The 13,370-nt window shown below is 45.4% G+C and overlaps 1 protein-coding gene across 4 annotated transcripts in view; it reads right to left on the bottom strand.

Annotated features, from left to right (window-relative positions):
- PRKCZ (protein kinase C zeta) overlaps nucleotides 1-13,370 on the bottom strand; it is a 219,688-nt gene that overhangs the window by 72,097 nt on the left and 134,221 nt on the right. For all 4 annotated transcript variants that reach the window (XM_038746338.1, XM_038746339.1, XM_038746341.1 and 1 more), the window contains one exon: nucleotides 9,411-9,496. In XM_038746338.1, coding sequence (XP_038602266.1) covers nucleotides 9,411-9,496 — 86 coding nt within the window. The remainder of the gene's footprint in view (nucleotides 1-9,410; nucleotides 9,497-13,370) is intronic.

A 13,370-nucleotide genomic window follows, 5' to 3' on the forward strand; every position in this document is an offset into this window, starting at 1 on the left:
ATATGACTGAATGAATGAATTTGACTCCTTTGCATCTCAGTTTCCTCAACTGCAAAATGGGGATTTCAATACCTGTTCTCCCTTCTACTTGGAGTGGGAGCCCCAGGTGGGATAGGGACTATGTTGACCTAATTAACCTCTATCTACCCCAGTGCTTGGAACGGTGTCTGACACACAGTAAGCGCTTAACGAATACCATAAAAAGTGGCCAAGTCAGAATTCGAACCCAGGTTCTGGAACCCAAGAATATGAGCAATGGGGCAACCGTAGTTAGAGGAGCAGGCGAGGATTCATTTACACGTGCCCTTCACCCCACAGAAATGAAAATTAATCAATAGTATTTATTGAGCACTTCCTATGTGCAAAGCACTGTACTAAGTGCTTGGGAGAGTACAATACAACAGAATGAGCATTTCCTGCCCATAACGAGCTTATAGTCTAGAGGGGGAGGCGGACATTAATACGAATAAGTACTTTATAATGCATCATTTAAAGATTAAGTCCATAAGTGCTTTGGGGACGAGTGTGGGGTGAATATCAACTGTCCATAGGCCACAGATCTAGGGGCACAGATGATGCCAAAAGGACAGCGAACTGGGGAAAAGAGAAGCATCTTGGCCTAGCGTTAAGAGCACAGGCTTGGGAGTCAGAAGACCTCAGTTCCAATCCTGGCTCTGCCACATGCCTGCTGTGGCCTGTGACAAGAAACTCCTCACCCTGGGCTTCAAGGCTGTCCATCACCTCACCCCCTCCTACCTCACCTCTCTTCTCTCTACAGCCCACCCCGCACCCTCTGCTCCTCTGCCGCTAATCTCCTCACCGTACCTCGTTCTCGCCTGTCCCACCATTGATCCCCGGCCCACGTCATCCCCCGGGCCTGGAATGCCCTCCCTCTGCCCATCCGCCAAGCTAGCTCTCTTCCTCCCTTCAAGGCCCTACTGAGAGCTCACCACCTCCAGGAGGCCTTCCCAGACTGAGCCCCTCCCTTCCTCTCCCCCTCGTCCCCCTCTCCATCCCCCCATCTTACCTCCTTCCCATCCCCACAGCACCTGTATATATGTATATATGTTTGTACATATTTATTACTCTATTTCTTTATTTTACTTGTACATATCTATTCTATTTATTTTATTTTGTTAGTATGTTTGGTTTTGTTCTCTGTCTCCCCCTTTTAGACTGTGAGCCCACTGTTGGGTAGGGACTGTCTCTATATGTTGCCAACTTGTACTTCCCAAGTGCTTAGTACAGTGCTCTGCACACAGTAAGCACTCAATAAATACGATTGATTGATTGATTCACTTCTCTGGGCCTCAGTTCCCTCCTCAGCAAAATGGGGATTCAATACCTGTGCCCGCTTCTACTTAGAACGTGAGTTCCATGTGGGACTTGATTATCTGGTAGCTACCCCAATGTTTAGTATGATATTTGGCACATGGTAAGCACTTAACAAATGCTATTATTATTATTATTAATAGAGGGCTTAATCTTGGGGGAGATGTGATCTTACTAATGCTTTTACGGTGCAAGGGAAATGATCTAGAGAAGCAGCATGTCCTAGTGGATAGAGCATGGGCATCAGAGTCAGGAGGATCTGGGTTCTCATCTCGGCCCTGCTGCTTGTCTGCAATGTGACCTTGGGCGAGTCACTTCACTTCTCTGGGCCTCCAGTTGACTCATCTGTAAAATGGGGATTAAGAGTGTGAGCCCCATATGGGACAGGGATTGGGTCCAACCTGATTAGCTTGTATTTACGCCAGGATTTAGTACAGTGCTGGACACATAATAAGTGCTTAACAAATACCACCATCAGCATCATCTAGGGAGCCTGAGGGTGGTGGGGAATGGGCAACCACATCCTCATGCATCTGTGGAAGCCCCAGAGACGATGACTAGAGTTGGCTGCTCCGCTGACACCTCCGGGGCCTCCTGCACTATGCAGCTCACCTTTGGTGTAAGGAGAAGAGGAAGGAAGAGAAAAAGTTGGGGGATGGAAAACATTTTTTCTTTTCCCCAGTTTATTTATTACGTGCTCTTCCCAGAGAATTCATTATGTGCTCTCCCCAAGGGCAGGAAATAACAGGGTTCAACACCACACCCTACCTCGCCTGATCCACCCAGAATTTAAAGGGCAAATTTGCATTTCAAAGCAAAATGTATGAAAGTTAGACTATTCATTTACACAGCGTCCTGCACTTCTCTGGCAGTAGCTGAGATTTACCACAAGCATTTTAAGTGGTCCAGAGGAAAGTCAAGTAATCCAAAAGAGTCACAATTAGTGTAACCCCAGCCTGGTCAAAACTGGGTTGCAAATATTCGGCTGAAACCTTCTTTTTTTTTTTTAACTGATGGAGGAGGAGAAGAGGAAGTAAAGGTTCATTAGTTTGGGTGGAAAAAGGACTTCTTGTTAAAAAAAAAACTATGGATAATGCACAGGGCTTTTCAATAATAGGTGTCCTTCCAAAAATTTAGTAGTAAACTTTAGACACAGCAAACTGCAGCAAAGTCCACACCAAGGCAAACAAGTCACCAGGAATTAGATTTGTGTATTTACTTAAGGCATTGTGTGAGGTCACCTATGACTCTGAAATCTTTCAAATGCACCTCAAAATGCCCTGTTAATCTTGAACACTCTGCCTGGCCCTGCACTCCACCACGGTGTTTTGTGCAGATGGCTGCTCAATGATTTGCCTTTGATGAAGACTGGGCCTAATTAATCACGGGGCTCTGGGATTCAATACTTCAATAGTTGTCGCTCTTCAAAATAGGTCTGTTCTTCAAAATACTCCAGAACACGAAATCAGAAGTTTCAACCCTCAAAAGGTGGAGAGTCCCCTAAACACTGCCTGCTCTCCAAGGCTGCTCTCCTTCACAAACTGGTATATGTTTTCTGTTGAATCTAATACACTGCCTATGTCTACAAGTCCCATGTCGGAATCTGCCTTACTTAAGGCTGGCATGGACAGAGTTTTAAGGTGGATCTCGACTCTTTGCCAGGTAGTGGTTGAAAGTGATGCCAGCTTCTGTGATCTCAGAAGACAAGACTTCTTTGAACTCTGCAATGTGGATTACGTTTGAACTGCTATGCTGTTTTATGCCCACACATGCCTCTGCCCTTCTTCAAGGCCCATTTTTTTGGACCTTCAGAATAGTTGCTTCACAAGAACATTTTTTTAAAATGGCATTTTCTCAACACTTACTATGTGCCAGGGACTGTACTGAATGTTAATCATGTTAGAAACAGTCCATGTCCCACATGAAGCTCATGGCCTTAATCTCCATTTCACAGATGAGGTAATTGGGGCATGGAGAAGTGAAGTGACTTGCCTAAGGCCATCCAGTAGACAGTGGCAGAGCCAGGAATAGAACCCAGGTCTTTCTGGCTGCCAGACCATGCTCTAACTACTAGGCTACACCGTTTCTCCAGAGCAGTTCAACTTGGTACCTCTGGTGTACATGCTCAAGGAGGTGATGAATTAGTTATGGTGCCTGTCTGGGCTGGACGGAAGCCATCGAAAATTGCATCTCCTCCAAAAGGTCTTTCCCGACTAAGTCCTCATTTTCTTTACCTCGGTCTCCCTTCTGTGTTGCCTATGCAACACACCTCAACCCCTTAAGCACGTTTTATTTGCCTCGTTCTAGGCCCTCAGCACCTTATATGCATATCCTTATACTTGTTTTCCTTATCTGTAATTTATTTGAATGTGTGTCTCCCACTCTAGACTTTAAGCCCCTTGTGAGCAGGGATCTTGTCTACCAACTCCCATTGTCCTGTAATAATGATAATAATAACAATAATAATAATGGTATTTGTAAAGCACTTACTATGTGCCAAGCATTGTTCTAAGCACTGGACTCTCCCAAGGGTTCAGTACGGTGCTCTGCACACAGAAACCCTCATTAAATACCACTGACTGACTGATGGAATGAAACTCGAGTTTTTGTTTGGCTCAGTCGCAATGACCATGCTTAACTGAACTACTCTTCCTATGGAAAATAAATTAAACTTTTGCCAGTTCGTCCCCTGTCTCACAAAGCACCCCCCAACACACATAGCTGTTAAAATGTTATGTGCAATTAAAAAGATCATTGTTTATGGAAAAACCTTGATCAACTAAGCCGCAACATGTCACAGGCTGGAATAGTAACTTCAGAGACACCTGCTAATGCTGAGTGAAAAATGGAGATCGATTGTCAACTGTTGGGCACGTGAATATCTTGGTTCCCTTCGAGGTTCAGCTCAGCAGAATGAAAGAAAAGCAAAAGCTGAGGATTGGCTTCCCCATGGGCTTCCTGTTTATTTTCATTACTCCTTTCTCCCAAGTTCTCTATGCCACTTGTCTGCTGTGTGACCCTGGGCAAGACACTTGACTTCTCTGTATCTCATTTACCTCAACTGTAGAATGGGGATTAAGACTGTGAGTCTCAGGTAGAACAAGAACAGTGTCCTAATTGGGTTGGATCTACCCCAGAGCTTAGAACAGTGGCTGGCACAACATAAATGCTTAATAAAAAACTGTAAAAAAAACAAAAAGCTAAGAGTGGGCGAGCCTATATTGAAAGAGAAAGTGGAATCCGCCAAGGTGATGGAGCTTTCCTGGGAGAAACCCAGTAATGGTGACCCAGGCCTCTCTGTCCACCAGTTGGCTGTGCAAGTCCACTGTGACTGCCACCTTCCCAACACCACCCCCCGGGGTCCTCAGTGACCTCCTCCTTGCCTGGACTATCACGCTGCCCCCGCAAAAACCCTGACTGGCTCTCCACCAAACCCCAGAGGACACTCCATCCTGCCCTGCCCGCCATCACCTATCTTGCCACAGACCTCTTGCCCATATTCAGCCTCTCACTGAAATGTCCTCCCTCCTCATATCTGACAGAAAATTACTCTTCTCCTCTTCAAAGCCTTATTGACGGCACATCTCCTCCAAAAGGCCTTCCCTAAATAAGCCCTCCTTTCCTCTTCTCCCACTCCATTCGGCGTCACCTTGACTTGCTCCCTTTATTCATCCCCTCTCCCAGCCCCATAGCACTTTGTACATATCTGTTATTTTATTTATTGATATTAACCTCTGTCTCCCCCCTTTAAACTGTAAGCCCATTGTGGAAAGGAAACGTGTCTGCTATATTGTACTTTCCAAAGCGCTCAGTACAGTGCTCTGCACACAGTAAGTACTCAATAAATATGACTGACTGATTGACCACCCCAGTGGGACACAGCAAAGCAGCTGCAGCCAGGTGCCACCTCCTCCATGAAACCTCAGGAAGACTGGATGGCTGCTTCTGTAGCACTCCCTGGGGATGGAATGTGTCTGTTTATTGCTATAGTATACTCTCCCAAGTGGTTAGTATAGTGCTTTCCGCACAGTAAACGCTCAATAAATACGACAATGTATGCCGTTGTGACTGTCCCCCCAAGGGACAGGAACCTGGGCCTAATATCCCTCCCCTTGCCAGGCATTCTTTCCCAGTACTCAATTGTGCTTTGCACTCAGTAAGCACTTAAAAAACAATATCACTACTCGTACTATAAAACCAATTTCTTAATAATTTTGGTGAGAAAAAGAAAACAAAAGGAAGGATGGTCAATTTTTTCCTAATTTCATAACCACCTACCCTGGAAGGAAAAGGTAAAGAAGTTTTGGAGGACTGTGGTTACTCTAAGGAATTATTTTATGGAATTTTCTTAGGACACTTCAGAAGATAAAACAAATTTCCACCTGAAAGATTTACCACTACTGGCTGCATCTGTCCAAAAGTACCTGGAATGTTATATAATTATCATTTAAAATACTGTAGTAATAATAATTATTATTATTATTTCGGTATTTGTTAAGCACTTAATGTGTGCCAGGCACTGTACTAAACGCTGGACTAGATACAAGCCAATTAGGTTGGACACAGTTCCTGTCCCACATGAGACTCACACTCTTAATCTCCTCTTTACAGATGAGGTAACTGGGGCACAGAGAATTGAAGTGACTTGCCTAAGGTCATACAGTATGCAAGTGGTGGAGCTGGGATTAGAACTCAGGTCCTTCTAATTTCCAGGCCTGTGCTTTATTCACTATCATTTTGGGAGAAACTGGTGAAGAAAATTCAAAATTTTCCCCCAGGAAGTAGGTTCCCAAGGATGAACTAGGATCAGACGCCTTCATCTGAGATTTTGAGACAGTAATCTAAACAAGTTGGCCAGGAACACTCAACCCAGCCTGGACTGAGCCAAACACCTAGGACCAGAGGGTGATAAACAATTTTATTTTCACTGGACATTTTTGCAAAGCTAACTTTGCCCAAGTATTTTTGCCAAACTGTGGATGTAATTTTCTATGGCACCTAAGCACTTAAAACTCTTAATATTCTAAGAATTACCACTGGTTAGGTTTCGGGGTGGAGGTGCAAAGTAGAGGGGAAGAAGAGAGGAAGAAAAGAGGGAAGAGGGAGGATGGAGGAGGAAAGAGGGAGGAGGAAGAGGAGGGAGGCTCAGCAGAAACAGATTGGGGAGGTGGGGCTGGGGGAGACTGGGACTGAGCAGCCCAAAGGTCCCCCTGGCCAGGTAGGTGGGGTCTCCGGGAGCAAGTGCCGTTCCCCCTCCCCACATTCCTTCCTTTCCTGGAGGTCCCCTTACCCCCTCTGCCCTCCACCATGGCCCAATGCCCCTCGACTGCAGGCTGGAGGAATTTCCCCCGCACCACTGGCACCTTGGGTTACTTTCTCTTTCTCTCTCTGGGGGTCTGCCCTGTCCCCCAATCCCCTATTGCCTGTTCCCCTCTCAGAGAGGGAGGCGGGGATGGAGCTGGAGCAGATTGGGAAAACACCCCCTTTCTGGCCAAAGGCTTTCTGGAGCAGACAGACATCCCTCATCCTCCCTCGGACAAAGGGTTGGTACAGAGGTCAGCCTGAAGGGCTTCAGGGTCCCCTAGTAGGACTAATCATTCCATGCTATTAGATGAGTGCTTACAGTGTGCAGAGCACCGTACTAACCACGTGGGATAGTACAATGCTATAGAACTGGTAGACATGTTCCCTGTTTGGTAGACATGCTCCCTGTCCACGAGGAGCTTATAGTCTAGAGGGGAAGACAGACAGTAAAATAAATTGTGGTAATACACCTAAGTGCTGTGGGGCTGGGGTGAACATTAGATGCCTGAAGGGTACAGATTTATTTTATTTTGTTAGCATGTTTGGTCTTGTTCTCTGTCTCCCCCTTTTAGACTGTGAGCCCACTGTTGGGCAGGGACTGTCTCTATATGTTGCCAACTTGTACTTCCCAAGCGCTTAGTACAGTGCTCTGCACACAGTAAGTGCTCAATAAATACGATTGATGATGATGATGATGATCAAGATGCTAGAGTAATGCACATATCTGTAGTTTATTTATATTAGTGCCTGTCCCTCTCTAGACTGTAAACTCATTGTTGGCAAGGAATGCATCTGTTCATTGTTATCATGTACTCTCCCAGGACCTCAGTAAGGTGCTCTGCACACACAGCAAGTGCTCATGAAATACCAGTGATTGGCTGATAACAGGTACTGAAACTCCATTTGACAGATGAGGAACCTGAGGCCCAGAGAAAGGGACTTGCCCAAGGTCACACAACAAGCAAATGGCTGAGACTGGATTAGAAACAAGTCCTCTGACTCCAGACCTGTGCTCTTTCCATTAGGCCATCCCCAAAATGCACAGCATTGGTCACTGTGTCTTGTCTTATGCTGGTGAGTCGTCTCCGACCCATAGAGACGCCATGGACACAGCCCTCCCAGAACGCCCCACCTCCATCTGCCATCGTTCTGGTAGTGTATCCATAAAGTTTTCATGGTAAAAATACGGAAGTGGTTTACCATTGCCTCTTTCCGCGCAGGAAACTTGGGTCTCCACCCTCGACTCTCTCCCCTGCCGCTGCTGCCCAGCACAGGGGAGTTTTGACTTGTAGCAGATTGCCTTCCATCGCTAGCCATTGCCCAAGCTAGGAATGGAACGGATATGCCTCCGCTTGACTCTTCCTTCCGTAGTCGAGACGGGAAGAGTATTGGAAACTCTCCAGGCATGACCCTGAGAATGTCTTGTAAACTGTATTTCCCTCAACTGGGCTGAGCTAGTGGGGTGGACCCATGGCTGTGTCTGTTAATGGTTTCTGTCTGTCCCCTTTCCCGGCTCAATTGTAAGCTCTTTAAGGGCAGGGTTCATATCGACCGACCATATTGTACTCCTTCCAAGCACTTAGTGCAGTGCTCTGCACACAGAAAGATCTCTGTGAATACTTCTGGTTAACTGATGAAGCCAAATGGTTGATTGATGAAGCCCAGGAAGCAGCATGGCCTAGGGGATAAAGGCACAAGCCTGGGAATCAGATCATGGGTTCTAATCCCACCTCCACCACTTGTCTGCTGTGTGACTTTGGGCAGTGAGTTCACTTCTCTGGGTTTCAGTTCCCTCATCTGTAAAATGGGGATTAAGACTGTGAGCCCTAAGTGGGACAGGGACTGTGTCCAACCCGATTATCCTGTATCTACCGAAGCATAGAACAGTGCCTGGCACATAGTAAGCACTTAACAAATACCATAATACTAATACTAATAAAGTCAGAGCCCTCTTACTAGAGGGCTCCAATAAAAGTTCAGAACGAAAAGAATGACGAGGGAGTCATCCAAATGAAATGGGATTGTCCAGGGCTTCAATCCAAAAGCCAGAAGAGGGGTACCTGCAATTGGAACCGAACCCACGTTCATGCGTCTGCCCAGTTGGGAAACTTCAAAGCTCGTATTCTCCATATACAAGCAGTCGCCCCCTGGCCTGGTGGGCTGGGCTGAAAGCTGTTATTTCCACTTTAAATGAGGTCTACTGCTGGGGGTGGGGGAACTGGAGGAGAGCTTCTAGACCCCCTCAGTGCTGGAGAGCCCAACACTAGTAGCTCAGAGAAGAAAGCAACAGCATGATGATTTATTTAATTAGGTAATCCCATCTCTGGCCCTGGGCACGGGACGGTTTGAAGAACCCTAGTGAAACGATTACATAAACAATGGATGGCAAGTAGACAGACGTTAAAGAGCCACAGGCTGCATTTATAGGCGGGCACCATTTAGGCAGCGGGAAGGAGAGGAGAGGGGATACTAACCTGGAAGCTAAGTGGGTAGAAATAGGAGCCAAGAAAAGCTCAGAAATGCATTAGAATGAGAGAGCCCCTTCTAACAGCTCTGCGCTGCAAGCCCGACCCCCCCACCGGAGTCTAAATAATGCAAGGACTTCTGACTTTTTCTAGTCATGCCCTAAATACAGTGAAGCCTGAATTCGCCCAAGCAACCATTTCCCTTTTTCCTTCCCTCATTCCTTTTTCTGTGACAAAAAGGCAGCAGCAGCTCCCTGAAAGAAACAATCACTATACCACCAAAACGGCATTTTTGGTCACAGTACTCACTCTGTTAAAGCGCTTGGCTTGGAACAGATGCCCATTCACTCGATACAGCTTCCTCCATCTTCTGGCCCCTCGTCGGTAGATTGATTCTAAAAAGGATATTAAAAAGGTGTAAAGAAGCAGCATAGTAGCATAGCAGAAACCCTAGGACCCGCACGTTGCGACTTAGAACAATCTTGCCTTCCTTGTCAAATGGCTAAAATCCTTGGTGCCAGACCAATTTCTTTCTGAATGCTTTTTTTTTTTCCCCACAAAAAGGAAAAAAACGCCAGAGAAGCATTCAATGACAGCTTCCAGAGGGGACAGGCTTTCCTCCAGCCTCTCCCTTCCCTACCCCACTCTCTCTGCCTCACATGATTAGAATTTTGTGTCAGTGCCTTGGCTGCTTGCTGTTTCAAGCTCAGGTGAGGTGGATAGACACCGTTAAAGATACACAACACTTTTCTAAAACCTGAGGGGGAAAACCCCCCCACAGATTCCTCCCAATCTACAGACCACTATTTAGACTCAAAGGTTATGTATTGGTGGATTAAAAGGCCACAAAAATGATAGAGGTCAGAGCAGTTATAGATTTGATTTATTCTGTAAATTGTTGTGCTCTTCAATGCTCTTTTTCTCTGGGATAGATGTAGTAATAGTAGAAATAGTAGGAGTATTTATTAAACACGTTCTGTGTGCAGAGCACTGTACTAAGTGCTGGAAAAGAATACACAGCGCTTGGGAGAGTAAAACACAACAATATAACAGACACATTCCCTGCCCACAACGAGCTGATTGAGACCATGAGGCCCATGTGGGACAGGGATTGTGTCTAACCTGGTTTGTTTATATCCATCCCAGCGCTTAGTATAGGGGTTAGCACAAAATAAGCATTTCAAAAATACCATTAAAAATATTTAGACATGGCCCTTGTCCCTCAGGGTTGCAGAGGAGGGAGTCTCACAATCCGAAAACCAGCTTACATTATGTCACATTTAGACATTCTTCAAGGCTGGCATATTTTTCCACAGAGGAACCCAATGAGTTTCTGGTATTTTATTTGATCATGAAACCTTCCCTGGATTTATTTAGAACTTGGCCATTTCAGACTCCACAGCCGGTTTGGGATCCAGCATACCTAGAACCCTAATTGGAGCTTCAGATTTCCAACTGAACAGAGCTAATCTTGAGTGAAGCTTATAAAATTCAATTTGTGAATTTTTTGCCAAAATATCTTTGTCACTTTCCATTTGGACTGAGCAGAATGCAGACCCCAACTTTTTCTGTGACAGAAACAAGGAGGGTGACAGGTGCTCTTCCAATATGTGAGTTCACCTAATTTATGGTTTCTATGGGGCAGAATAATAATAATAATTGTAGTATTTGTTCAGTGCTATGTGCCAGACACTGTACTAAGCTCTGGGGTGGATAAAAACAAATCGGGTTGGACAAAGTCCCTGTCCCACCTGGGGCTCACAGTCTCAGTCCCATTTTACAGATGAGGTAACTGAGGCCCAGAGAAGTGAAGTGACTTGCCCAAGACCACGGAGCAGACAAGTGGCAGAGCCAGGATTAGAACCCATGACCTTCTGACTCTACTATGTAATATGCAGAACTTAATGTTAGTGTCTGTGTGTGTAATGAACCTGTTCACATATAACGCTACCGAGCTGGATGTACCCATTTTCCAAAACACGGGAGGATCAAGCTCTTTAAGACCCCAAGCTCAAAAGCCTCTGCCAAACGCTTGAACCAAATGAGCACTAAGGAGGTTTAACTTTCACTGGGAGGTTTTCATTATAACACCTTGAGAACACCACGTCCAGAAACATGATCTGTAAAAACTCAGATGAAGAACAATAGCAAGCTTTTTGTTTTTTGTACCTTTTAAAATTCCACCCCAAAAGCAACTCTCCCGTCATCAGTGACAGTGCAATGGATTTGCTAATGTGGAAATTGTAACTGGATGTTTTTTAAACAAGCAAATTACTAGCTTTGGCTGTAAATGGCTTAAAATTGGGTCACAGTTATTCCAAGAACCCACTTCTCTCATCATAGATAGGAGATGGAGGAAAAAAAAATGAAGCTAAACTAGATTCTACGGGGAAACAGGGCAGGCTCTGAGAAACATCAGTAGAAGGGGGAACCATAGATAAACAATTGACAACATGCCATGATATTTCTAATATTTCTTCAGAGTCAATGCAACCTCCCCATCCTACCCACCGTACCTCCTTCCCCTCCCCACAGCACCTGTATATATGTTTGTACAGTTTTATGACTCTATTTATTTTACTTGTATATATTTACTATTCTATTTATTTTGTTAATGATGAGCATTTAGCTTTAATTCGATTTATTCTGATGACTTGACACCTGTCCACGTGTTTTGTTTTGTTGTCTGTCTCCCCCTTCTAGACTGTGAGCCCGCTGTTGGGTAGGGACCGTCTCTATATGTTGCCAACTTGTACTTCCCAAGTGCTTAGTACAGTGCTCTGCACACATAGTAAGTGCTAAATAAATAAGATTGAATGAATGAATGAAGTACAACCTGGGAATAAAAATGAGAACTCTTGACAATGGAAAAATGTGCATTTCAACTTGAATTCCTAGGCAGGTTTTATGGCCACTCTCACTCTGATAGGACCTCTGAAACTTGGTCCTACATGGTCTGCCTTGGTCCCAAATGGGATGACTTCTGGAGAAAACAATTCATGGTATTTATTGAATTCTACTATTTGTGGAGCACTGTACTAAGCGTCTGGGAGACTGTAATACAACACAGTTGGTAGACATGCTTCCTGCCTACCAGGAGAAGACAGCCTAGAAGAAGCATAATCTAGTGGATAGAGCACAGTCAGACGACCTGGGTTCTAATCTTGACGCCACCCCTTGTCTGCTGTGTGACTTTGGGCAAGTCACGTCACTTCTCTGTGCCTCAGTTTCCTCATCTGTAAATGGTCATTGAGACTGTGAGCCTTAAGCAGGACAGGGACTGTGTCCAACCCTATCAGCTTGTATCTACTCCAGCAGTTAGTACAGTGGTTGGTACATACTAAGCGCTGAGCAAATACCACAATTACTATTAGAGAGAAACTGATATGCTCCTCTTGGTATTTAATCCCAGCACTGATTATCCATCTCCACTAATCTCTATCAATTATAATTAATAATTACAATATTTGTTAAGCACGTAGCTGTTATGCCAGGGATTCTACTAAACATTGGGGTGGATACGAGCAGACCGGGTTGAACACAGTCCCTGTCCCATGTGGGGCTTACAGTTTCAAATCCTCATTTTTACAGATGAGGTAACTGAGGCCCAGATATCAAGCGAACTCAGCAGAGCAGAGAGAAGGCAAGCAAAACTTCCTCACTCTCGGCTTCAAGGCTGTCCATCACCTCGCCCCCTCCTACCTCACCTCCCTTCTCTCCTTCTACAGCCCAGCCCGCACCCTATGCTCCCCTGCCACAAACCTCCTCACTGTACCTCGTTCTCGCCTGTCCTGCCATCGACCCCCGGCCCACGTCCTTCCCCTGGCCTGGAATGCCCTCCCTCCACACATCCGCCAAGCTAGCTCTCTTCATCCCTTCAAAGCCCTACTGAGAGCTCACCTCCTCCCGAGGCCTTCCCAGACTGAGCCCCCCTTTTCCTCTCCTCTCCCCATCCCCCCCTCACTCTACCTCCTTCCCCTCCCCTCAGCACCTGTATATATATTTGTACAGATTTATTACTCTATTTTACTTGTACACATTTACTATTTATTTTGTTAATGATGTGCATGTAGCTTTAATTCTATTTGTTCTGACGATTCTGACACCTGTCTACATGTTTTGTTTTGTTGTCTGTCTCCCCCTTCTAGACTGTGAGCCCGTTGTTGGGTAGGGACCATCTCTATATGTTGCCGACTTGTACTTTCCAAGTGCTTAATACAGTACTCTGCACACAGTAAGTGCTCAATAAATACGATTGAATAAATGAAT

The sequence above is a fragment of the Tachyglossus aculeatus genome, chromosome 5 (assembly GCF_015852505.1).
Source record: "Tachyglossus aculeatus isolate mTacAcu1 chromosome 5, mTacAcu1.pri, whole genome shotgun sequence".
In the NCBI taxonomy this organism is placed as follows: domain Eukaryota; kingdom Metazoa; phylum Chordata; class Mammalia; order Monotremata; family Tachyglossidae; genus Tachyglossus; species Tachyglossus aculeatus.